Source organism: Nycticebus coucang, chromosome 10 (genome assembly GCF_027406575.1).
Source record: "Nycticebus coucang isolate mNycCou1 chromosome 10, mNycCou1.pri, whole genome shotgun sequence".
NCBI classification, from domain to species: Eukaryota; Metazoa; Chordata; class Mammalia; order Primates; family Lorisidae; genus Nycticebus; species Nycticebus coucang.
The window spans coordinates 114954159-114981243 of NC_069789.1; the positions used below are offsets into that span (position 1 = coordinate 114954159).

Sequence of the window (27085 nt, forward strand, 5' to 3'; positions counted from 1 at the left end):
ATAAAATGGTTTTCAAGTAGGTCTCTCTGAGAAGGTGACATTTGAACAGACATAAGGGAGGTGATGAGTGATCTGTGAGCACTCTGGGAGGAGACCATTCCAGGCAGACATGAGCAGAACAAGCACAAAGGGGCGGCGCCTGTGGCTCAGTGGGTAGGGTACTAGCCCCATATACTGAGGGTGGCCGTGTTCAAACTGCAATGAAAAAGAATAGCTGGGTGTTGTGGCGGACATCTGTAGTCCCAACTACTTGGGAGGCTGAGGCAAGAGCATCGCCTAAGCCCAGGAATTGGAGGTTCCTGTGAGCTGTGATGCTACGGCACTCTACCAAGGCTGATAAAGTGAGACTCTGTCTCTAAATACAAAATAAAAAAAAAAGAACAAGCAAAAAGGTCCTGGGCAGAAATATTCTTGTCACATTTGGGGAAAAGCAAGGCTGGCTCAGAGTGAGGAAGGGGGGTTGGTGGGAGAGGTCAGAGGAGAACAGGGAACTGGCAGATCATGGAGGGCCTTGTGGGCCACAGTAAGAGATTTGGCTTTTACTCTGTCTGAAGTGGTATCCACTCTATGGTTTTGAGTGGACCAGGGACAGGGGCTGACTTCAAGATTTTAAATAGATCCCTCTTGACACAGAGGGGAATAGACTATAGGGGCCAGGGTAGAAGCAGGAAGTCTAATTAGGATGCTGCTGCAGTAGCACAAGGGAAACATTGATAGCCTGGACCAGTCTGTGCCAGCGTGTCAGAGCTGGGGGATACACGGCTAAAACCAATTGGTGTCTCTTGGCTGATTCCACACTCAACATCAACTTGCAGATTAAAATCTGCAAGAATCTTCTGACCTGCGGCCCCAGGAAACCAGTGTAGTTTTCATTTTTATTTTATAAATTGGTAGCAGTTCTTTCCCTACCACATTCTAGACAAGTGGAGTCTAGTCTGGGGTAGGGAATAAGCATCAGTTTGTAGATTTGAGCATCAGTTTGTAGATTTCAAGCTACCTCATAAGGGTTGGGGTAAAGATTAAATAACTCTCAAAGGGCTGCCACCTGAGAGCTGTTTGGCCTTGGGCAAGTCATCTCCATTTCTGAGCATCTGCTTCCACATCTCCCCACATGGAAGAGTCATTCTTACCTTGAAGGCATTGTGAAGATTCCATAGATCAGAGTGTTTTTCAACCTTTTTTATTTCATGGCACACTTAGAACTTGTGGTTAAACTTCTGTGGCATACTTAAATTATGTTGATCAAAAAAAAAAAGAGTAAAAAAATATATGTTTAGTGCTTTGAACTTCTTTTGAAAATAATTAACAACCTTTAAAATTTTTCACAGCTGGCTCGGCGCCCACAGCACAATGGTTATGGCACTGGCCACATACACTGAGGCTGGCAGGTTCGAACCCAGCCCAGGCCAGGTAAACAACAATGACAACTGCAACAAAAATACAGCTGGGCATTGTGGCAGGCACCTATAGTCCCAGCTACTCGGGAGGCTGAGGCAAGAGAATCATTTAAGCCCAAGAGTTTGAGGTTGCTGTGAGCTGTGACACTAGGGCACTCTACTGAGGACAACATAGACTGTGTCTCAAAAAAAAAAAAAAAAATTTTTTTTCACAGCACGCCACTTGAAAATCGCTGCCAGAGAGTATACCTACCAAGAACTTAGCACAATCTGCATGTATTGAACCCTCTTGAAATGGGAGCTGTGGTTAAGTGACTTAACCTCTTCATGCTGCAGGGGACTACCCATTCCATTACTACATCTACAGAACAAATTATCCCAGAATTCAGTGCTGTAAAATAGCCATGTGTCAGTGCTCATGGATTCATTGGGTCAGGAATTCAGAGAGAGTAGAGCAGGGATGGGTAGTTTCTGCTTCATGATGCTAGGGCCTCAGGAAGAAGATCCAAAGATTGGTGTTTGAGTCACCCGAAGACTTGCTTACTCACATAGCAGCAGATGCTGGCTGGGGGTAGAGAGGGCCTCACTTCCTCTCCACTTGGGACTCCCCATGGGGTCTCTGCCTGGGCTATTTTAGGCTGCCTCACAACATGGAAAGTGGGTTCCACTGGTGAGCACCCTTAGTGAGCCAGCAACATGCAAATTGTAACCTTTTTATGATCTAGCCTTGGAAGTCTCGTGGCATCACTTCTGTCAGCCCTCTCTATTTGTAGGAATAACACAAGCTTCACTCAGGTCCAAAAGGGAGGGACCAGAGACCCTGCTCTTAGTAGAAGGAGTTACAAAGTTTCCATGAGCACACTGGGAATATTGCTGTGGCCCTCTTTGTAAATGCAAATGCCACACTGTCCTATTAAATGATGATAATTCTGGAACCTACATCTTGGCCTGTCATGTAGATTAAGTAAAATAATACATTAAGTAATAATACATAAAACAACAAGGAGTTACAAAGTTTCCATGAGCACACTGGGAATATTGCTGTGGCCCTCTTTGTAAATGCAAATGCCACACTGTCCTATTAAATGATGATAATTCTGGAACCTACATCTTGGCCTGTCATGTAGATTAAGTAAAATAATACATTAAGTAATAATACATAAAACAACAAAAAGATCTCTGGCCAGGCATGGTGGCTCACACCTGTAATTCCAGCACTCTGGGAGACTGAGGTGGGCGGATTGCCTGAGCTCACAAGTTCGAGACCAGCCTTGGAGCAAGACCCCATCTCTAAAAATAGCCGGGCATTGTGGCAGGTACCTGTAGTCCTGATACTCTGGAGACTGAGGCAAGAGAATTGCTTAAGCCCAAGAGTTTGAGGCTGCTGCGAGGTATGACACCACGGCACACTACCGAGGGCAACAAATGAGACTCTGTCTAAAAAAGTAAAAATAAGCTCTCTGCCTGGGGGACTCCTCCCCAGATATCAGATATCATGACACTCCCTTGTTCTCTTTGGATTTCTGCTCAAATGTCTCCCCCTGGGTGAGACATTTGACATCTTTGGCCACCCTTTGTAAATAGTGACCTGCCAACTTCCTCGGCATTCCATTCTCTATGGTACTTTGTTGTTCTCTATAGCACCATCTCCATCTGACCCATTCAGCAGTTATTTATTTATTAGATTCTTCCCCCACCAGAAGGTAATCTTCCTGGGATCAGGGGCTGTTTGCTGCTATCTTCCCAGTGGCTGGCACAAACTAGGAGCTCAATGAATGAATGAATGAGTAAAGAATGGATTTAGCACATGCTGGCCATGTGGCCAATGTTCAGCAAACATTAGCTATTGTCTTTCATTTAAATGTGAAAGAGGCATGAGTTAGGGCGGCGCCTGTGGCTCAGTGAGTAGGGCGCCAGCCCCATATGTCGAGGGTGGCGGGTTCAAACCCAGCCCCTGCCAAACTGCAACAAAAAAATAGCTGGGCGTTGTGGCGGGCGCCTGTAGTCCCAGCTGCTCGGGAGGCTGAGGCAAGAGAATCGAGTAAGCCCAAGAGATAGAGGTTGCTGTGAGCCGTGTGACACCACGGCACTCTACCCGAGGACTCTGTCTCTACCAAAAAAAGAAAAAAAAGAGGCATGAGTTAGCTTGGCTACCTTTGTTCACTTACAGGTTGCTGTCAAGATGGAATTTACAGCCCAGTGAATCCAAAGACCAGACTGTGTCCCCATAAAAAGGTATTATTCCCTCGTGCACATGTCATGTGAGGCCTATTCCCCTCCAACATCTGGCTCCTGCTCATAGAGACTGCAGACTTCTCTCTCAGGAGGAATTTTATTGTGAGCTTGGCAGAGTTTACCTGATTAGGTACTTGTTCCATCCAGGAGACCATCTTTAACTAAAGGTGATGGGCACCTGGGGAAATTCTGCTTAACTTGAAGCCACTTAAAACCTCCATGCATTTCCAAACAGACCTTTTGTCTACATAAGAAATTTAGCAGAGTCTAAGTATACCGTGTTTTAGATTAGACCACAGTAACAACCCCCAAATCTCAGTGATTTAACACAAACACTTGTTCTTTCTCACTAATACAAAGTAACTCTCCAGGGCAGCCATCCTCAGTTTTGATCATATGGCTACAGTGTCAACACCTGGCTTCAGGTTTGTCACTGCCTGAAAGGAGAAGAGACAGTAAGTCCTTTGGCTTAACAAAAATGCTCACCAGGATTTATACCTTTGAGAAGACAAAGGTGCCCATCCCATATATGTTATTACTAAGACAGCAGGTCGCTAAGATAGAGTGACAGACCTCCAGACCTCCCACAGCGTAAAGGATACTTGCCAACAGGATACTTTTCAGCCCAGCTATCTTTTTTTTTTTTTGGCAGAGTCTCAAGCCGTCGCCCTGGGGTAGAGTGCTATGGCATCATAGCTCACAGCAACCTCCAACTCTTGGGCTCAAGTGAGCCTTTTGCCTCAGTTTTTCTATTTTTTTTTGTAGAGATGGGGTCTTGCTTTTTGCTCAGGCTGGTCTGAAACCAGTGAACTCAAGCTATCTACCTGCCTTGGCCTCCCAGAGTGCTAGGATTACAGGTGTGAGCCACCACGCCTGGCCTCAGCTCAGCTATCTTGCACAACTCCTTTGTTTGAAAGAACAGAGATGGCAGCTTTATAGCACAGTGTGGTTTCTGCCCTTCTTCAGCCTAAGGGAAAAGAGAACACCTTTCTCCTCCTCTGGCTGAAAGTTCTTCTAGCTGCTTGGATGGCCTGTGATTTTCAAGGGCAAGTGCTGGAGTTCATAAGTAAGCACTAAGAGAAAACAGGCCCAAGAAGTTCAGAACTTATGATGTGGAAAGAAGAAAGGGAAGAATAAATATATTAATAACTGGAATAGAATGGCTGGAATACAGGGCATGACATAGCAACCATTAACATGAAAGGCTCTCTGTAGGCCAGGTCCTTTTCTTAGCACTTGACATAAATGTATTCGTTTAGTCTTCAACAGCCATTCCATCAGACAAGTACTACGTGAAGGCCCATTTTACCATTGGTAAGACTGAGGCAAAAGGTCAAGTAACTTGCCCAAAACATAGTAGACCTAGAATTCAAATCCAGCAGCTTAGGACTAAGCCGATGTTATTAAGGACTCCACTATTTGAAGTTGCAAGGGAGGCTGACCTTCACAGTGAATGACGGGAAAGGGTGTAATGAGCACTTTCTCTCCAAGGTGAACTAAAGTCATGAGCATATGTTTATTTTGACTTTTTTTAAATATATATTCCTGCTTTTAAGGGATACTCTGCAGGAAGTCTTAGAATATAAGGACAAAATCTGTTTTTGTTGCTGTTGTTTAGAAGATGTTTATTGGAAGATGGAGTGTTTATTGTATCCTTGTTGATATTTTCTTCACTTAACTGTCCTAATACTGCCAGTAATTTGTCACAGGCTCTGTGACTTGGATTTTTTTTTTTTTTTTAAGTATTAGGAAATATTTCTGAGATACACAAAATGTAGAGGATAATGTAGTGGGCACTCATTGTCCCACTAAGTCAGGATAGGATAGGCTATGCTGCAATGACAAGCCCTGAAATCTTGGTGGACTAATACGACAGAAATGTATGTTGGGCGTGAGGTTCCAGTGTGGACCAGGCAGCCCTCCTTCATCTTGTTGCTCTGTTACCTGGGAGATACGGTCCACAGGACATCCCTGCAGATGAAGGGGTACACAGAGGATGTGCTGTGACCTTTAACTGCCTCATCCAAGAGATGACTTCTACTTATACCCCATTGGCCAGATCTAGTCATGTGGTCCCAACTTGGGTGCAAGGAAGGCTGGGAAGTACAGGGAAGTGTATGGATATTTGAGGGGCATTCACCATCTCTCTCATTCCAATCATAAGTTTTAAGCGAGCATCACAAACAACTGTTGAAGACCCTGATGGTGCCTCCTCAGCACCTTTTCTGTGATTGGAGCAGTTCTCTGATTGCTCAAGTCATGCAGTTTCACTTTGTATTTGTTTTGCTCTGAGCCTCTGGGCCATTACAGTGGGACAGATGGATAGAGGCCCAACTCAATGGGCAAGAACTCTGGAGTACCCATTAATAGTGGCTACTTTAGGGAGTACATTCATGTTGTGATAATATTTCTTCCCTTTATAACCGCATCACTGTAGAGAACTCAGATGAGTACTCATGGGTACTGGATTAGGTTTTTCCTTCAGCTTCCTGTCCTTCCTATCCCCAATTCTGTTTTGTAGCATGATCTCCTTCTGTCCAGACTGTGGCAGAAGTATAGAAGCAGCATTCAAATTCTGCCCCTACTGTGGAAAACTTTTGCCTACAGAGGAGGGCACAGGGTCCCAGACCTTTGTCAAACCACGTGTGTCATCCTTCCGAGGTAAGAACAAGGTATTGTTTTGTTTTGTTGGTTTGAGAGAGTCTCACTTTCTCACCCTCAGTAGAGTGCTGTGGCCTCATAACTCACAGCAACTTCAAACTCTTGGACTCAAGTGATCCTCCTGCCTCAGCTTCCTTAGTAGCTGGAACTATAGGTGCCTACTATAACACCTGGCTATTTTTTAGAGAGAGAGTCTCGAACTTCTGAGCTTAAGTGATCCACTTGCCTCGGTCTCTCAGAGTGCTAGGATTACAGATGTGAGCCACCACACCCAGCCTAAGAACAAGGTTTTGAACTTACCCTACAGTGGGGGTGAGATACACTCTTGGATGTAGGGGTAGGATAGAGGAAGGGAGAACACCTTTATGGCTTGTCTGACACTGTCCTACACTGGAAAAGCCCAGGGCTCAGGCCGGAACTACTCTTATCTACATTCAGCCTTGGGCATCTTACTGGTTCATAGCTTTAAATACTGTCTCCATATTGACAACTCACACATTTTTATCTCCAACCTAGACTCCTCCCCTGCTTGGAAGAAATTTATAAATAGTAGGCTGCCTGCTTAACGTCTGCAGGTTGACTATCCCTTATCCTAAATGTTTGGGACCAGAAGTATTCAGATTCTAGATTGTTAATTATTTTGGAATATTTTGCATTATACTTACTGGTTGAGCATTCCAAATCTGAAAATTAAAAATCTGAAATGCTCCAGTAAGCATTTCCTCTGAGTGTCATGTTGGCACTGAAAACATTTCAGATTTTGGAGCATTTTGGAGTCTGAGATTTGAGATGTTGAACCTGATTGGATGTCCAGTATACATCTCAATCTGAATATGCCTAGAAATGAGCTGTTGGTATTATTACTGCTGTCCCCATCTGCCCCCTTCTGTAGGCTTCTCCATCAAAGTAAACAGCATGTCCATTTATCTAGTTTATCAGGCCAGAACCTTGGGGTCACAACCCTTGAGTCCTCTTTCTCTTCTACTTCACATACATCCAACTTTTCAGCAAATCTTGTTGGCTCTCCCTGTAAAGTCAATGCAGTATCACCATTTCCTTCCAGCTCCCATCCCACCTCCCTGGTCATCCTACCCTCACCTCTGACCTATATACCCTGTTTCCCTGAAAATAAGACAGTGTCTTATTTTAAGGTGTGCTTCCCAAAGATGCGCTAGGTCTTATTTTCAGGGGACATCTTATCTTTCCTGTAAGTAGATCTTATTTTCGGAGGATGTCTTATTTTCGGGGAAATAGGGTAGTTACAGTCTTCTTCATGTGGCAGCCAAAGGGGATACTGTTAATATGAAGTCAGAACCTGTCATTCCTTTGCTCATACCTTTTTACATGAACCCCCATGTGATTGGGTCCATGTTTCCTCTTGGACCTCACCTTCCAAACCCTCCTGCTGTTCCTTATGCTGTCTAGTTATGCAGGCCTCACCTCTGTTCCTCAATACCTCAGATACACATGGGCCTCTGAGCCCTTGCTCTTGGTTCAGTGTACCCAAATATGTTAGATAAAATACAAAAAATGTCTTTTTAAAATATAGGGCTGTGTGGTAGGAAAGTAAGGGAGTTCCATGGAAGTGAGAAACAGTAAGAAAACACAGATCCATAGGACTAAGTGTTGTAATATTATTTGTCCTGGGACTATTTGATGGTTGCCTCAAGCCTGGGTTTCACTGGGGTACAAAAGGCAAAACTGAGCAGTGCAGGTGAGATTGGAAACCCACCTCTTGAATCTGGGATACCGCAGATGGTAAACTAGAATAAAACAGTTGCTCAACAGAGAAACTTGGGGGGAGACATTTGTCTGTCTCAGCCTTAGTTTTGAGTAAAAAAAGAAGGGATGTCTTCTCCGAGTATTCTAACTAAGAACTCACATTCTCACCAGGTTGGGGCCAGAATTTAAACTGATCTGTGTTGCCTCCCCAAATATAAGCTGAACATTTAATTTTAAAAAATGATTGAGATATGGTATCACCTTCCCCCACCATCTAATGTAAATAAATTTTATTTTATTTTCAAAAACACTCTTTAAAAACAGACCTCAGAGAATTCCCGTAGGTAAATATCCAAGGCACATGAGTCCCAGTCTTTGTTGTCTTAAGAAGACACCAGGAAATAAGCCATCATGAGAGTCCACAGAAACAACAAACTACAGAATCAGACCAGCAAAGAGCACAGATCTTAGAATTAACAGATGAAAATATTTATAATGAGGCAGGCGTAGTGAGTGGCTTATGCCTATAATCCTAGCACTCAGGGAGGCCACGGTGGATGGATTGTCTGAGCTCAGAAGTTCAAGATCAGCCTGAGCAAGAGTGAGACCCCATCTCTAAAATTAGCCAGACATCATGGCAGGTGCTTATAGTCCCAGCTATTCGGGAGGCTGAGGCAAGAAGATCACTTGAGCCCAAGAGTTTGAGGTTGCTGTGAGCTATGACACCACACACTCTACCAAGGGCAACAAAGTGAGACTCTGTCTGAAAAAAAAAAGAATATTTATAATGTATGTTTAATATATTTAAAGAAATAAAAGAATAAATTGAAAGTATAATGAAGGAACAGAAATTAGTTAGAATTAACCTGGCAGATTTTAGGAAGAACCAAATAAAACACATCTAGTGATATAAACACATCATCTTTGCAATTGGAAAGTCAATGGATGGGCTGGGTGCACTCATGGTTTTAATATCAGCACTTGGAGGCCAAGCCAGAAGGATTTCTAGAGTCTAGGAGTTTGAGACCAACCTGGGCAATATTGTGAGACCCTACCCTGTCTCAACAAAAAAGTAAGACAAATTAGCCAGCTGTGGTGGGCTTATACCTTCAGTCCCATCTACTCAGTAGGCTGAGGCTAAAGGATCACTTGAACCCAGAAGAATTAAAGGCTGTAGTGAACTGTTACCAGGCCACTGTACTCCAGTACTCCAGTCTCGATGACGGAGTAAGACCCTGTCTCTAGAAAAACACACACACACATACAGTGTGTGTATGAGTGTATACACATACATTGTATGTACACAGAGTAATGGAATATTTAAAAGAGGCCAAGATCTATGGAAGAGAGAATAACTAAAAGAAAGGAGCAGTTTGCTTAGATCAGGGGTCCTCAAACTGCGGCCCGTGGGCCACATGAGGCGGTGTGATTATATTTGTTCCTGTTTTGTTTTTTTACTTCAAAATAAGATATGTGCAGTGTGCATAAGAATTTGATCATAGTTTTTTTTGTTTTTTTTTTAACTATAGTCTGGCCCTCCAACGGTCTGAGGGGCAGTGAATTGGCCCCCCGTTTAAAATGTTTGAGGACGCCTGGCTTAGATACACAGGTGACAGAAGCAAGAATTTGCTGCAAAGGCCAAAGGGAAGAGTGTAGCTGAATATGACCTCAGCGTTTCTGGTTTTGTGATGTATGGAGAGGGCCATGGTAATTCCAGTCTGCATTTGATCTACCTTTTCCCAGGCTCCAGGAGAGAGCTGAATTCCAGTTCTGAAACTTCTCCCAAGAAAGTGAAATGGTCCAGCACTGTCACTTCTCCCCGATTATCCTTCTCAGATGGTGATAGTTCTGGGTCTGAAGATGCCTCAACTCCTTCCGAGCGATCCAGAGGTAAAGAGTTAGTGTCAGTCTGGCCTGACTCTAGATAGGGCAAAGGCAGGTCATCTGACAAAGTTTGGAAGAAAGCTGCTGCAGCCCCAGCTCAAACTTCATGTACCCCTCCTGGACCCTCATTTCAGCATCTTACGCAGCCTCTAGTCTCTCCCTCCTGGCCATTTCTAAATGGCCCCAGAGAGGTCTTTCTATACCTTACAGCTGCCCTGATCCCTCCCTGCTCATAGCCCCCTGTTGCTACTGTCACCCACAATCTGAGCTCTTCAGCCCAACATCTGCATGGTCTGATTCCCGCCTTAGCTTTCACCACAGCTCTATTCACAGAAAACTCGTTTTTGGAGATGTTTAAGGCCCTGGTCTTTGCTAAGTTATTCGCTTGGGTCAAGGTACTCCCACCTTCCTCCTTGGCCTTGCATGTTGCCTCTTTCCCAACACTCAGAGGGTTTGATCTCTAAGAAGTATATCCTAAATGCTGTAGACTCACATCAAGGCCTTCTCATTGCTGCCATTGCCTCTCTTCAACCTGTTTATCTGGCCCATTGCTCTGCCCTCATTTGAGCAAATAGGTCAAATAGACTCCATGTTCCTTTTGATCTCACTCTCTGGACTGAGAGTTCTTTGTCAGCTTAGTCCAAACCAGTGCCCAGGATGTGGGAGGCCTGAAAGCACTGTGTGCTTATCAGTGTATGAGGCCTCCCCTTTGCCACTTGTTATCCTCCGGCCCCAGAGGCCTCTTGCCAGTATGTGTCTTGGGAGGATAGAAGGTGGCAGGAACAAGGTTGGGGATGTTATCTGTTCCTGTATCCAAATCTGTCTCCTATCTACCCGCTCTACTCTTTATCCATCTGGGATCCCTTTAAGAACAGGGCTTCAGGCTTAAAATTTTATGCACTCTCTTCAGTCTCAGCACAGGGTCAAGTCCTATTTGGGGGTAAATGCCTGGAATATCCTTTTTCCCCTGGCAAACTTTTAACAAGATCCAATGCCAATGTGCCCTTCTCCAGGAGGCCTCCCTGACTTCTCCAGGTCCAGTCAATCTCCTTCTCTTCTCGCCCTTTATCCCTCTGTACTGCCCTGTCTCAGACTCAGTTCTGACTGATGGTGTCTAGGTCAGACTTCCCACCAAACTGAGGGCTCCCAAGGTACCAGTGCAGGACTGACTTACATATGGCTCTCCAGCATCATCACACAGAGGACCTGACCCATGAAGGTCCCAGGAAGTGTTTGCTGAAGGGAGGATAATTATGGGTATTATTCCATTCTCCATCCAACTTTTCTTAACTGGATTCTGCTTTTTCTTTATTCTGAACATCTTCCTACAGGGTCCTGGAGCAAGCCCCCAACTTCCAAAAGCAGCCCACAAACGACTAGGCGAAGCCCTCAGACACTGAGGCGGAGCCGAGTGACCACCTCGCTTGAGGCTTTGCCCACAGGAATGGTGCTGACAGACAAGAGTGGGCAGCAATGGAAGCTGGGATCCCTCCAGACCAGGGATGATCAGGGCATTCTCTATGAAGGTACACTCTGGCCATGAATGGGCTATTTCAGCACTAGAACGGGAAAGAGCACCCCTTCCTGAGAATGGGAATAGAAGCCATAGCTGCAGACCTCTAGGCTCCTTTCTCTTAGACTCAGGACTGTAAACTATCCACCTACAGGGGCCAGGCAAGTGGTATAACTAAGCTCAGGTAGCTGGAGTGCAGCAATGGGGAGGGAAGAGTGCAGCAGCTGGAAAGCGAGTGCCTTGTGCAGAGTGTGCCTCCTCACCTCCACCCACTGTCATGTGATCAGGACGACTGATCAGCCTGCAGAGATAAGTGGACCTTCACCCTAACTTTGGTTCAAATGTTGAAACTGATGATGTTATACATATACCAGGAGGATATGAGAGGTTTCTTCCTTATATCACTGGAGTCTCTACAGAGAGCCAGGTGGGCCATCTGCGTAGATCTAAAGTGCCTTGAGAGAGCTAGGAGAGGAGACTAGCCTGGGGTCTTCATTGTGGTTGGAGGTGTGGTTCGGTGAGGGGGCCTGGGCTAACGCCTCACATGATTTGAGTCTTCCACCAGCACCAAAGCTGGGAGCACCCAGGCTCTTATCAGCTTGCCAAAATAGGATGGACTGGAGGAGAGGGCCGAGGCTTAAAAGTTGTGAGCAGTTGCGTGGTGCCTGTGGCTCAAAGGAGTAGGGCACCCGCCATGTGGTGGATTCAAACCCAGCCCCCACCAAAAACTGCAAAAAAAAGAAAGTTGTGAGCAGTCAAACGTTAAAACAACAAAGTCAGATTTTTTATTTACAATGAGGAAAATAACAACTGGTGGTACTATTAGTATTGATGTTAATAATACCTAATATTTATTGAGTGTTTACATAAGGCCAGGCCCTATTTTAAACATTTTATATAAAATTTCTTTTTTTTAAAAAGCAGACTCTCACTTGATTATTTCCATTTTGGGCTGTTATCAATAAAGCTGCTGTGAATATGTGTGTACAAGTTTGTTTTTTTTTTTTGTTTGTTTGTTTGTTTTTGTTTTTTTTGAGATAGAGGCTCACTCTATTGCCCTGAGTAGAGGGCTGTGGCATCAGCCTAGCTTACAACAACCTCAAATTCTTGGGCTTAGGCAATCCTTGTGCCTCAGCCTCCTGAGTTGCTGGGACTATAGGCACCTGCCCAATGCCTGGCTAGTTTTTCTATTTTTTAGTAGAGACAGGATCTCACTTTTGCTTAGGCTGATCTCAAACTCATGAAATCAAACAATCCTCTTCCCTTGGCTTCTCAGAGTGCTAGGATTACAGGCCCGAGCCACTGCACCTGGCCTATGTACAAGCTTTTAGAGTGGTATATATCTGTTTTATTCTTCCTAACTCTCTGAGTTCTCATAGCAGTCTTAGGACATCATTACTACCATTATCCCCATTTTATAGACGGGGAAAATGAATTCCAGAGATAATTAATAACTAGCCGGGGGAAAAGCCAAAAACCTAGATTTTTTTTTTTTTTTTTTTTTGAGACAGAGGCTCACTCCATTGCCTTGGGTAGAGTGCTATGACATCACAGCTCACGGCAATCTTAAACTCTTGTGCTTACATGATCCTTTTGCCTCAGCCTTCCCAGTAGCTAGGACTACAGGCACCCGCCACCACGCTCAGTTAATTTTTCTATTCTTAGTAGAGACGGGGTCTTGCTCTTGCCCAGGCTGGTCTCGAACTGCTGGGCTCAGGTGATTCACCCTCCTTGGCCTCCCAAAGTGCTAAGATTACAGGCATGAGCCACCATGTCCGGCCAGAAACCTAGATTTTGATAGGATACCTTTGATTGGGATGTGCTGGTTGGCCAGGCAAGTGTACGGGACAATTTTGAGCCTCCTATTGGGTATCTCTGCCTTTGAGCCTGGGTAGGAGGGCAAGGCAGCTTGTTGCGGAGCCTGAGCTGAGTGCTAGCTTGGCTCCAACATGAGGAGTGAGCCCAGGCAAACAGCTCGAGCACTGTGGGCCTCAATGTCCCCCACTGGAAAAGTAAGGTGATTACCTTATCTGCTTGTCTCCTGAGGCTGTTGACTCCAAATGATGACAGGTTGGAGGCAGAGCTTGGTAAACTGTAAAGGGTTCTTCCCAGGAAGAGATAGGCAGTGTTAATCATGGAGGGACAGAAAGAGGAGGCAGGAAAAGTTGGGAGAGAACATGGGGGAGTGTGACAAGGGAGAGAAGAACACTTAGGAAGAACTCAGTCCATGCCCAGCGCCGCCCAGAACTCTCTGGAATGGTCCCAGCCATGTTGTGAAATAGTGTTGTGTGAAAGTTGTGTGGTGCGGTGCCACAGAGAGTAAGACCTGCCATGAAATAGTACGGCAAATAAGGAAGGCTGGAGCTCTCTCATGGCATGCAGCAACTTTATTTCTTCCACCAAGCCTTATATAGGCAATACTACATACAAATAATCAATAAACATATGACTTAAACCTTAGCCCCAGGCTTCTCAGTGCCTGGTGCCTATGATCATCACTTCACTAGCATTATTAAAGTTATTGTTATACTAAGTAATGAAAAACAAAACCACAAAACAAGGTTCTGGGGGAATAAGCTGTTTGAATGCCTAACCTTTAACAGACCATCTGGAGGCAGTCATTCATCTTTAGGGAGTAATCTAGAAATTCCTGAGATATACATATACCTGCCTGCAGGCCTGCCCCCACAAAGCCAGTTCTACCCAGGTTTTTTTCCTTGCTAACTCACAAAAGACTTCGAACTTGCCTTCACAAAATGGAACCATTTAAAGGCTTATTTATAGGCTTTCTGCCTATAGATAGGCACCCCTTATGACCCATCTCACAACTGGGGTACAGAGAGGGAAAGCCACTTGCTGAAGGGCACACAGCCTGCAAGTAGCAGAGATGGGATCTGAATTCACGCAGTCTGGGTTTTTCTGAGAAAGGGAAAAAGGAATCGGAATGAAAAAGAATGAGAGGCAGAGAAGAGCGTGGAGGGAGAGGGATGAAAACCAACGCAAGAAAGAGGTTGAGGCAAGGGAGCTGGGGTGGGAAGAGATGAAGAGGGAGAAAAAAAGACACACACAGGACCAGAGGCACCTGAAAAGGAGGAGACCACAGAGGGAAGGCTGGGCCAGGTGGCTTCACCTTTTGTGATTTAGGTTGTTTGATAAAAATAGCAACCCCCTTCCAAGCACCCAGCCTGCCTGAGTCGCTCATTCCTTCAGTGGATCATATTGTGTGCCCAGCATGCACTTAATTCCTCTTCTAGAAGTTGTGACAATTCATGGGAATTGTCTACCAGGGGAGCTCATCAGAAGCTTGGTGCCGGGCGGCACCTGTGGCTCAGTGAGCAGGGCGCCGGCCCCATATACCGAGGGTGGCGGGTTCAAACCCAGCCCCGGCCAAACTGCAACAGAAAAATACCCTGGCGTTGTGGCGAGCGCCTGTAGTCCCAGCTGCTCAGGAGGCTGAGGCAAGAGAATCGCGTAAGCCCAAGAGTTAGAGGTTGCTGTGAGCTGTGTGACGCCACGGCACTCTACCCGAGGGTGGTACAGTGAGACTCTGTCTCTACAAAAAAAAAAAAAGAAGAAGCTTGGTGCCCAGGGTTGTTATTGAGGCTAGTCACGTAGCCCCTTCTGCTTGGCAGGTATCCACATCCCAGTTCCTAGAAGAACAGCAGGTATTTGGCATAAGCCACAGCATTTGCACAAATAATTTAGGCCCAGTGAGCCCCTCTCATGAGTCAGGGAATGTGGGGACCCCTCCTGAAATCGAAGTTCCTAGACCCTGCCAGGGGAGCAGTGTTAGGCCTGCTGTATTAACCCTTTCCTGCACAGCCAGAGACTGGCAGAAAAAGAGTGAGAAGAACCTCATTGCTGGGAAGTTTAAAGGTTCTGACTTTCCTTGCAGGTTATAACCCTGCTTACTTGTTCTGTCCCTCCACAGCTGAGCCTGCCTCTGTCCTCACCTGTGAGTCAGGTCCCCAGAAACAAAAGTTCTCACTCAAATTGGTAAGTGAGCTGAAGGGTGGGTGGCAGCTCCAAGGGAAGGGCCCAACGCTTTGACCTCTGTGCCCCTCTGTAAGCTGGGAGAGCACTGCCTGGGGGTCAGGGTCCCCCTGGCCTATGAGGAACAGTAAGACCTTGGGGCAGGCCACAGTTCTTCATCACAGAAGGCTGTTTGAAGCCTATATTCAGATCTGGCCCTGAGTCCAGCCCTGGTGCTTCCTGACCGTGTGATCTAGGCAAGCTCATCCCCTCTCAGAGCTTAGCTTCCTCATCTGTGGAATAGAGCTGTTAATACCCACATTGGGTCACTGCCTGCCTCTGTGTATTATTGATAGCCTCGTCATCATCCCTGAGTGTTGAGATAATGGGTGACTTATTTTCTTTTCATTTATCCAAATTGTCTCACACCCCAGTAAAACCAGGTTGGGTGCCCTTTCTCAGTCCTAGACAGAGGCCACATGACTAAGTCAGAGTGTGGGCTCTAGGCCGGACCCCCTGATAACAGGTAGCACCTGCTATTTTTTTTTATATCCAACACCTGCTATTTTAAGAGCCCATCACATTCCCGGCTCAGGCTAAGCCATTGACAAGCATTGCTTTGTTGAATCCTCTCAATAATGTAGCTACCATGCCCCTGTTTAACTCTTTCAGAAGGGTTCAGGGGGGGCCTCGCACAGTAGCACCCCATATATTGTTATTTTTACTACCATCCTCACCAAGCAAGTAAAGTCTTGCTCTCTGTTCATCCATCTAATCAACGTGTTCTAAGGCCGTGGGTGATTTTGAGCTATGAGCCAGCTTCAGGCCTAGGCCTGGAAGAGCTTCCAATCTTGGGGGCAGATACCATGTCAGTCAGTCCCATGATGCCAGAGAAGAAGCCTAGAGCACAGGCCAACCAGAGGACATTCAGAGCCTCCCCATGCCCTGGAGAAGGCCATTCTATTCTGATGTATTTTAAAAGGTGTCAGGGTTCCTGGGGTACCCTAACTCAAGCTGGAGGCTGACAAGGGAGATGGTACTGAAGGAAGGAGACTTAACACCAACTTAATGCTTAAAGTCTGAGAAGTCTGGAAAGGCATAAATTGTCTCTTGCACTGAGTGGCAAATTGAGGCAATGCAGTACTGATCCGATCTCTCAGGGGTCTTTTATTGTGCTCAAAAAATAGGATTAGAGGCTTAGCGCCCTTAGCCAGTGATTAGGGCACTGGCCACATACACAAGGGTGGCGGGTTCGAACCTGGCCCGGGCCAGCTAAACAACGACAACTACAACAACAAAAAAAAAAGCTGGGCATTGTGGTGGGTGCCTGTAATCCCAGCTATTTGGGAGGCTGAGGCAAGAGAATTGCTTAAGCCCAAGAGGTGGAGATTACTGTAGAGCTGTAACGCCATGGCACTCTACTGAGGGTGACATGAGACTCTGTCTCAAAAAAAGAAAGACAAAAAAATAGGACTAGAGAGAAAGCTTGGCTCCCAGGAAGGTGGGGTAATCTGAAACTTAGGATAAAAGAATGTCTGGAGCAGTCTGATAATGTATATTTGAAAAAGGGAAAGTGGGGGCGGTGCCTGTGGCTTAGTGAATATGTTTCCGGCCCCATATACCAAGGGTGGTGGGTTCAAACCCAGCCCCGGCGAAACCGCAACAAGAAAAAAGGACAGGGGAAAGCAGTTTTTGTCCCTGCAATGCAAATATCTTAATTTCCCTAATCTAAACTGCTGATAAGGAATCCAAAGGTCTTAACCCACCTGTTCTTCTGATCCCCCACACAGGGATGGTCGTTCCCCTGACTGGGCTGCCTTCAGGCTCCCTCTCTTCTTAGGTGGTCTGGTGAGATTCTTCTGTGATCTGGGAGAAGCCACAGGGATGACCTGCCTGCATGCTTTACCCTGAATTGGAGGGCCCATGGAGAGATCAGCCTACCTATCTCCCACAAAAGAGCATGTGCCCGTTGTTGTTCATCCATTCATTATTCATTTGTTCACCAAACCTTTTCTGTGACTTCCTGTGAACTGAGTGCTAGGAACTTCTGCAGAGACGGCAGTACTTTAAGGATCTGCCCCACTAGGAGAGTGGGGCACAAGCAGGAAGGTACCACATGGATTGAGCAGGGCCTGAGCAGCTATGCCCACATCGGCTAAAAATTTACCCAGAGCTCACTGTGGCTTCACCTGTATCACAGAGAGGACTCTGGGGCAGGAGGAGGATGGGCAGGGGCTGGGGACAGGCTCACTAATGACTAGTAGCACCTGCTGGTTGAGACTCTTGTGTGACACACCCTGGGCTGAGAGTTTCACAAGCCTATGAAGCCTGCAGGGTGGCTATTGTGTTCCCATTTAACAGTTGAGAAAATGGAAACTTACTTGCTCAGGGGCACCAACATACAAGTTGTTTAGTTCACACTAATATCCATAAGGTTCAGACGATACTCAGTACCTAACGGAGGGCCTTGTAGAAAGAATGAATAAGTGACAGAGCTGGGATTTGTCTCTCCCTCTGTTTGGCCTGTGCTCTTAAGAACCTTTCTGCAATGGCCAGGCACGGTGGCTGATGCCTGTAATCCTAACACTCTGGGAGACCAAGGCGAGGGGTGGATTGCCTGAGTTCATGAGTTTGAGAGCAGCCTGAGCCACAGTGAGACCTGGTCTTTAAAAATAGCTGGGCATTTTGGCAGGCACCTGTAGTCCCAGCTGCTTGGGAGGCTAAGGCAAGAGAATTGGTTGAGCCCAAGAGTTTGAGGTTGCTGTGAGTTAATGATGCCCTGGCACTCTACTGAGGGCAACAAAGTGAGGCTCTGTCTCAAAAAAAAAAAAGAACCTTGCTGCACAAGTTGTGTTTAATTAAAATATTTGGTTTGACTGCCATTTTTAAAAAGACCCAATATCAGTAATAGCTTAAGCAAGATAATATTTTATTGCTTTTTCACTTAAAAGTCTGGGGCTGTGGTCCAGAACTGATAAAGTGGTTTCATAAACAAGGAGCCCAGTTTCTTTTCTCATTGCTACATCTTCAACTCATAACCTCTATCTCTTGGGCTGAGATGCTGCCTCAGCTGCCACTGTCACCTGAGGGTTCTGGAGCAGGAGAAAAGGAAAGAGCCTATTCCCTCCTGTTAAGGGCACGGCTTGGAAGTTGCCCACATTTCTTCTGTTCACACCTCCTTGGCCAGGACTTGGTCATGTGACCATTCCTTACTGCAGAGGAGGCTAGGAAATGTAGTTTTTTGTCTGATTTTTTTTTTTTTTTTTTTTAGACAGAGTCTAACTAACACTTGGTAGAGTGCTGTGGCTTCCTCAAACTCTTGGACTTAAGCAATCCTCTTGCCTCAGCCTCCTGAGTAGCTGGCACTATAGGCGCCCACCCCTACACCCAGCTATTTTTAGAGATGAGGCCTCCCTCTGGCTCAGGCTGGTCCTGCCTTGGCCTCCCAGAGTGCTAGGATTACAGATAAGAGTCACACAAATGTAGTTTTTTGTTTTTTTTTTTTTTGTAGAGACAGAGTCTCACCCTATGGCCCTCGGTAGAGTGCCGTGGCCTCACACAGCTCACAGCAACCTCCAACTCCTGGGCTTAAGCGATTCTCTTGCCTCAGCCTCCCGAGTAGCTGGGACTACAGGCGCCCGCCACAACACCCGGCTATTTTTTGGTTGCAGTTTGCCTGGGGCTGGGTTTGAACCCACCAGGTATATGGGGCCGGCACCCTACCGACTGAGCCACAGGCGCCACCCCACACACAAATGTAGTTTTTAGCTTAAGGCCACATTCTAGGGACACCTGTGGATCCTGTCATAACACATATGAAAGGATCTTGGATGCTGAGAGGCAGTGCATAATCCCTCATGTGGTCACAGGCAGCACCCTCAGAATTTGGCTCTGGTATGGGAGACTTCAGGAATCTGGTCATCACTGCCATTATCCTGGGGTAACAAATGGCCCCTGGGGATTGGGGGCCCTTGTCTAGGTTGAGTTCAGTGTGGCAGGCTTCCTGTCTTCCTGTCCCCACCAGGATGCCAAGGATGGACGCTTGTTCAACGAGCAGAACTTCTTCCAGCGGGCCGCCAAACCTCTGCAAGGTATCCCACAGGGACATGGGCCAGGGTAGTCAGCCACCTTGGTCATGGCTGGCTTCTCCCTGCAGGTGTAGGGATGGTAGGGGACAAAGGCCCTGATTTGCATCCCATCAGTGCCCACAGCCTCACTCCAGTCACCCTTTGGGCCTCAGAGGAAAGATGACATGTGCTGGGGCTGGGTCTAACCAACTCTGCAGAGTCAAGTGTTAAATTTTCAGGAATTAAGGAATAATATAAACTGATTGTTACATACAGGCAGTATTTAAAATTAAATTATATAAACTTACAACCAAACTATATTCAAAAGAAAGGTAATAAACACCAGAAACTCATCATTTCCTAATTATTTTCTCTACATTTTCTATTATCAGTACTCTAGAGGTTATTTGCATGTATTGCCCCTGCCTGGTGAAAATACTATGTAATGGCATCTGTTGTGTGTCTCTCCCAGCTTCTCACATGGTCATGTCACGTTGGTGGTTTGAAGTTGGCCATGGTAGGAGGTATTTACAGCACACAGATTACAAATGCTGCCAATCAGGACTTTTCCCTGAGTAGCATTGGTCCCTTTCCATCCACTGAGATCTGGGAGACAGACAGAGGCACATTCTAGTGACAGGGTAGCCAGTTTAGACATTGATAGATCTCACTAGCTTTATGTGTGAATTTAGAAGTTATTCTGTCACTCTTAGCCCTCCTGCTCACTCCAGATTTACATATGCTCCCGCAGAAGTCACCTGTGTTCACCCCATCACCTGCACACATGGATCACAGACATTCTTGGGTCACCTATATCTACCCTCTCACCAGTCCTGTCCGCTATCACCTACCCACAAAGATGTCTCCTATAAGGAGACTCGGGGTCTGCTCTGGGGACTCTTGCCCCGTGGTCTGAGAATGAGCTCTCGTTGCCGTGGGCCTGGGGCCAGGCAGTCTCTGACCTCAAGCCTCTGCCTCCTACAGTAAGCAAGTGGAAGAAGCTCCACTCAACCCCCCTACTGGCCATCCCCACCTGCATTGGCTTTGGTGTTCACCAGGACAAGTACAGGTAAGCTGCCTTACTTGCTGCCCCCTTCAGCGGCTCCTTTCTTTTCCAGGCATGTGCCCAGGCATGGCTGGGATCCTGGGGCCAGTGGCCAGTGAGTTGCTTCTTACCTCCAGTTTTGAACCAAGCTGGTACCCAACCAGTCTGAGACCAGGACCTTGCAACCCTTAACTCATCTGAGACCAGGACCTTGCAACTCTACCACCACCCTCCATTCATTTTTTTTTAATTAAATCATAGTTGTGTACATTAATGCAATCATGGGGTACAATGTGCTGGTTTTATATACAATTTGAAATGTTTTCATCAGACCACCCTCCATTCTTGGTGGACTGTTACCCTTCCCCATTCATTCCAACCTGCTGGGATATTCATGTCTTCAGGTTCTTGGTGTTCCCCAGTCTGGGGAGGAGCCTTCAGTCAGCCCTGGATGACAACCCGAAGCATGTGATGTCGGAGAGGTCTGTGCTCCAGGTGGCTTGCCGGTTGGTATGTACCTAAAAAGTGTCAGCCACCACATGTGGGAGGGCACATGAGATCCTAGTTTATCAAGCTGCTTGTTCATTGGCATCCAGCCCCCACCTCCCTCTGCTGAACACTGGGGGCTGGACACTGGCTGGCATAGACAGTTAGGACCAGGATGCTGAGCATTGCCATGGAGGGCTCTCAGAGGCCATGGGCATGGAGGAAGGGGCCCCAGCCTCAAATTTCAGACTTAGATTGTGCTTCCTGGGGGAGGTTTTTTGTAAGCTGACACTTGCAAGACAGGTGGAAAACAGCAACATACTAGATTGAGTAGGAGTGGGGACATGTGAGGAAAGACTATTCCAAGCCAAGGATACAGCTGAGGGAAAGGCTTTTAAGGGGAAAGAGTATAAGGTATTTGTTCATTTGTTCAGTCATTCACCCTGCCATTAAGTATTATCAGGTACCTGCTGATTAGCACACTCTCCCAGGGGCTGGGGGTAGAGCAAGGAGCAGCACAGGTGTTGGTTTTTGTGTCTTGGACCTCACAGCCTAGTGAGAGAGTAAAACAGTTGCATAGATTGTGACAGGGATTCATAATAGAAATGTCCTCCTGCTCTGATGGAGAATAAGAGGACTCGGTTTAAATTGCTGGAGGGATAGATGTACCATGGGCATGACATGTTAGGTTAGTCTGGGAGGTCTTTATGTTCAGAGCATCTGCTGCGTGGCATGGGGTGGAGAGGGTATGAGATGAAGTTAGTGTGGAGAGGTAAGCATCACCCGTGTCACACAGGGCCTCATACACCTCTGTCCTGAGTGTGCAAGGAAGCCACAGAAAGATAGAAGAGCAAGGACAGGGTCAGCCCTGGGACAGAAAGACTTCAGGGCTCATGTGGAGATGGACTGGAGGTGGGGAGACTGTAAGCTGAGGTTTATCATGGGAGTGGGTGAGGCTTGAGGAGGGTTCCACACCATGAGGATGGAGTTTCCAGAAGCAGAACAAAAGGAACTTGGTGAACAGTAAAGCCTGAGGTTAGGGAAGGTCTTGGGGATATAACCAGGATGTAGTTCACATCCTGTAGTTAGTATAGGAGTATAGTACTCAGTAGAATAATTGGAGCTGGAAATAAAGATATAAATTGCTTAACTAAATTTATTTCTACTTTCTAGTAGAAATGAGAAGAATTCTTTGATGTACGTGGGTTCTAGGTAATTTTTGCAGAGGGGCATTCTTCCGCTCCTGAGTTTGCAGTCAGCTAAGAGGTAGATGGAAAGCCACATGTCAACTTGACTGCTGAATTCTCTCCAAGCCTAATTAGAGGTATGCTTAGGTGCTATAACAGAGAGCTTCTTAATGCCACGCCCAGAGTCAGTCAGGCTTAATCTCCCAGTCACAGAGTGTGCTGACAACCCTGGGGGTTCCTCACCCAGCCCTGCATCAGAGCCTCTTTGTGTTATGCTATGGTGAAGATGCTTGCTTTTTCTTCCCCTAGCTGGATGCCCTGGAGTTCCTCCATGAGAATGAGTATGTTCATGGCAATGTGACAGCTGAGAATATCTTTGTGAATCCAGAGGATCTGAGTCAGGTAAGAGCAAGCCAGGTCCTGTCTGCTCTGGACGGTCTCCAGGTCATATCTGTTTATTTCATAGCGCTTATTGCGGACAAAGGATTGCTGTGTATCATATATATAAAGAGTTCCTTAGCCGGGCGTTGTGGCGGGCGCCTGTAGTCCCAGCTACTCGGGAGGCTGAGGCAAGAGAATCGCTTGGGCCCAGGAGTTGGAGGTTGCTGTGAGCTGTGTGAGGCCACGGCACTCTACCGAGGGCCATAAAGTGAGACTGTGTCTCTACAAAGAAAAAAAAAAGTTCCTTCAAGCCAGGTGCCTTGACTCACACCTATAATCTTAGTACTCTGGATGACCTAGGAGAGTGGATTGCCTGAGCTAGAGCAAAACCCCATCTCTAAATCAGCTGGGCATTGTTGCAGGCACCTGTAGTCCCAGCTATTTGGGAGGCCGAGGCAAGAGGATCACTTATGCCCAAGAGTTAGAGATTGCTGTAAGCTATGACACCATGGCACTTTACTGAGGCGACAAAGTGAGACTCTGTCTCAAAAAAAAAAGAAAAAAACCAAGTTCCTTCAAATAAACAAGAAAAGGTACAGAACTTACTGGAAAAATGGGTAAAGGATAAGAAAAACAGCTCATAGAAGGTGAGATCCACAGGCTAGCGAATTATATGAAAAGATACACTCCTTAATAATCATAGAAATTAGTTAAAACAAGGTACAATTTTTTGCCCTTGGATGGGCAGAATCAAGAAGGATGATACTATCTATTGCTAGTAAAGATGTAAGGAAGTAGAAATTCTTCATACACTGTTGGAAGTATGAATTGAGCAACCATTTGGGAAGGTAATTTGGTGATAAAAATCACAATTTTAAATGCATCTATTTTTGATCTATCAGTTCCTCGTTGAGAGGAACTGTCCATATATTCATGGACTTATGCAAAGGTATATGTATGAGATACTCCTGAAAACATTGATTATAATAGTAAAATGGGAAGCAACTTAAACATTTAGTTCTAGTAGGATTCTGATTAAATAGTATTTTAATTAAAGAGTAACTTTTAATTACTCTTTCAGTTGCAAATGACAGAAACCCAACTTACTGTGGCTTAAGCAAAAATACAAAAGGAGGTGTATGCAATTTATAAGTTCACAGAATAGAGAAATCTAAGACTTCACTGTCTTCAGGCCGAGCTGGCTCAGAAACTCAGCCCTGGGGCAGCTCCCGTACCTCATTGGGTAGGATATCACGTACACCAAGGCTGGCACGTTCAAACCCAGCACAGGCCAGCTAAAACAACAATGACAACAAGAACAAAATAGCCGGGCATTGTGGCAGGTGCCTGTAGTCCCAGCTACTTGAGAGGCTGAGGCAAGAGAATCACTTAAACCCAAAAGTTTGAGGTTGCTGTGAGCTGTGACACCATGGTGTTCTACCCAGGGTGACAGCTTGAAACTCTGTGTCAAAAAAAAAAAAAAGAAAAGAAACTCAACCCTGTTATTGGGACACTGGCTTTTCCCTCTCTGGGCTCTTCTTCTGCATTACTCATTGTCAGGCAGACTCTTCAGTCATGGTGACAAAATTGCCACCAAAAAATGAGACTTAAATCACCAAAGCTCAACAACACCAGCAGAAACAGATCAGGTGAACCCTGCTGAACTATATGGACTTTGAGCTAGAGAGAGACAACCTCAGAGGAAAATTTTAGAACTGTGTATTAGTTAGAGTTCTTCAGGGAAACAAAACCAACAGGGTGTGTGTGTGTATGTGCGCGCGCGCGCGCGCACAGAGATTTATTATAGAGAATTGGCTGAAATAATTACAGAGGCTGAATAGTTGTAAGATCTTCAGTTTGCAAACTGGAGACCAAAAGAGCTGACCTTGTAAGTTCCTGTCCAAAGGACAGCAGGTTTGGGGCCCAAGAAAAGCTGATGTTTTGATTCAAGCCTAAAGGCAGGAAAAGACCAATGCCTAGCTCAAGCAGTCAGGCAGGAGAAGTTCCCTCTTGCTCAACTTTTCCTCCCACTCACATCTTCATTTGGCGGGGGGAGGCCCACCAGCATAAAGAAGAGCAAATGGCCTTACTCAGTCTCCCAGTTCAGTTGTTACTCTCATCCAGAACCCCCTTATAGATATACCAGAGAAGGAGGTAGCCAAATGTCTGGGTACCTCATGGCCTATTCAAGTTGCCACATAAAATCAACCATTACAAACTATTACAAGAAGAGGGGATATAGGTCTTGCATAGACAAAACCAAGAGTTGTCCATGAGCCATGTGGTAGAATAAGATGCAGCCATTATAAAGATGTGGTTGACTTCGTGTATCTGGCACACAAGCAACTTTACTTGTTTTTTACACTCAATGTTTCAGTCTGTTTTGTGTTGCTATAGTGAACACCTGAGGCTAGGTAATTTTTAAAGAAAAAAATACTTACTTGACTCCTGATTCTGATGGCTAGAAAGTTCAAGACTGGCCATCTGGCAAGAGCCTCAGGCTTCTTCTACTCACCAGAGGGTGAAGGGAAGCCGACATGCACAGAAGTCACATAGTGAGAGGGAGCAAAAGAGAGTGGGGGCAGTAGGAGATTATTTTTAACAGCTTTCCTGGCAACCATTGTCATAGAGGGAAAACTCACCCCAAGGGAGGGCATTCATCTATTCATGAGGGATTCCCCCCATTACAAAAGTACTTTCAGCCATGGGAATCAGATTTCAACATGAGGTTTACAGGATTCAGCTGTCCAAACAAAAGCATTCAGTTAAGCTTCATGACAACCCTTTGAGGTGGAAACTATTACGATTGTCATTTTACAAACAGAGAAATCAAAGTACAGATAACTTTCATGGCTTACCCCAGCTTGTATGGCCACAAGCTTGTATGCTCCAGAGTTAATGCCCTGAATCCCTATTAAAGTGCAAAAACACAAGTGTCCACCAGGAGGTTCAGTGTGACCTCTCTGTCCTTCCCCATCACATGTTCATCTGATTATTTAAAGAAAACAATGTGGGATGTTGTGTAAAAAAACTTACTAGTGGTTATTTCCTGATAGTTACTTCTGGGTTGGAGATACTGGGAAGAAATATGGATGGTTTGGGTTCTTTTCATACCTTTTCGTAGTGTTTGGCATTTTTACTATGGGCACAGTTCAAGTTTTATAAGTGAAAAATATCTGTAATGGATGGGTTATTTCAAATTGCACCCACAATTGAAATCTCTGACTCCAGAGTCTCCACCTGTAACCTGCAATCTCTGTGGCTTTTTCCCTTTTTTCCCCACAGGTGACCCTGGCAGGCTATGGCTTCACCTTCCGCTATTGCCCAAGTGGCAGACACGTGGCCTACTTGGAGGGCAGCAGGAGCCCACATGAGGGGGATCTTGAGTTCATTAGCATGGACCTGCACAAGGGATGCGGTATGAGGCCAGAGGGGGGATTCAGTGCCACACAGATATGCTTGTCATGTAAGGGCAGCTCTAGGAGTTCACAAGCACAAACAGCAGGTGGCCAGGCGGGAGAGGTACTAAGGATGATAAGGAATCAGGAATACAAACAGCATCCTGTCCACTGAGGGAGCAATGGGGCAACAGTTCAGCACCAAGTACAGCAGGGAAGCAGGGCACTGAGAGCCCTGGGTTCCAGAGGCTGGGATTCAGGATCTGGTATAAAGTTGAAAGATGAAAGTTGCCTTAGAGTAATCCAGGGAAGGACTGCTGAGGAGAGGTTGTCTGTCATCTGGAGCATGGTGCCATGGACACTGGATGTGTGGCAATATCTCTGGAGTTACCAGCTGGAGTCCTAGGAAAGGATGAGATTATCTATGAAATGTGTGCAAAGTGGGGAGAAGTCCCAGGGCAGATCCCTTAAGCCCCTCTTTCTCAAACCCCTTTATATTATGGCCATCCATGTGCCTGCCCATATCCACCTACCAGGCAGAGCTCCCACAGGCCAGAATGATACCTTTGCCTTCAGGTAGCGGAAAGTCAGCGCAGTCAACACTCCAGGGTTTGCTGAATGCTTATGAAGAGTTGTCTAAATCCTGTGATTAGGAGATGTGAGGTAAATAAAGCCTCCCAGTCTCCTTCACCCTGCCCCGCTGAGGCTGGGTTTGGCCCTGTCCTGTCTCCTTTGCAGCTCAGATAATCCTGCACTGTAATCATCTTCCCCCACCCCAAGAGTGTCAAGGGCTGGGACCCAACCAAACTCTTGTCTGGGTTTTCAAAATCTGAGATAGAGTCTGGCACACAGGCACTGAGGATTCATTGAATAAGTACATGAATGAAAGTTGAGTGGGTGCAGGAGTGAGCTGGTGAGAGACCAGGTAAGGGCATGGTCGAGGAAGTGTGAGTAAGCAAGAGATGGAGAATGAAAGTAGGCGAATGAAAAGGGAATGAACAGGCAGCGCCTGTGGCTCAGTGAGTAGGACGCCAGCCCCATATACCGAGGGTGGCGGGTTCAAACCCAGCCCCGGCCAAACTGCAACAAAAAAATAGCCGGGCGTTGTGGCGGGCGCCTGTAGTCCCAGCTGCTCGG

The 27085-nt window shown here is 46.2% G+C and overlaps 1 protein-coding gene across 8 annotated transcripts in view; it reads left to right on the forward strand.

Annotated features, from left to right (window-relative positions):
• The window catches only part of VRK3 (VRK serine/threonine kinase 3), a 40858-nt gene that overhangs the window by 2945 nt on the left and 10828 nt on the right, over positions 1–27085 (forward strand). For 2 of the 8 annotated variants that reach the window (XM_053607204.1, XM_053607206.1), the window contains exons 2-12: positions 1329–1410; positions 3568–3632; positions 6154–6293; positions 9759–9905; positions 11231–11425; positions 15344–15408; positions 19409–19475; positions 20436–20520; positions 20901–21006; positions 22479–22571; positions 25836–25968. In XM_053607204.1, the coding sequence (XP_053463179.1) occupies positions 6155–6293; positions 9759–9905; positions 11231–11425; positions 15344–15408; positions 19409–19475; positions 20436–20520; positions 20901–21006; positions 22479–22571; positions 25836–25968 (1030 nt within the window). In that variant the 5' untranslated portion in view covers positions 1329–1410; positions 3568–3632; position 6154. The remainder of the gene's footprint in view (positions 1–1328; positions 1411–3567; positions 3633–6153; positions 6294–9758; positions 9906–11230; positions 11426–15343; positions 15409–19408; positions 19476–20435; positions 20521–20900; positions 21007–22478; positions 22572–25835; positions 25969–27085) is intronic. The other 6 variants (XM_053607205.1, XM_053607207.1, XM_053607203.1 and 3 more) reach the window with 4 other exon arrangements.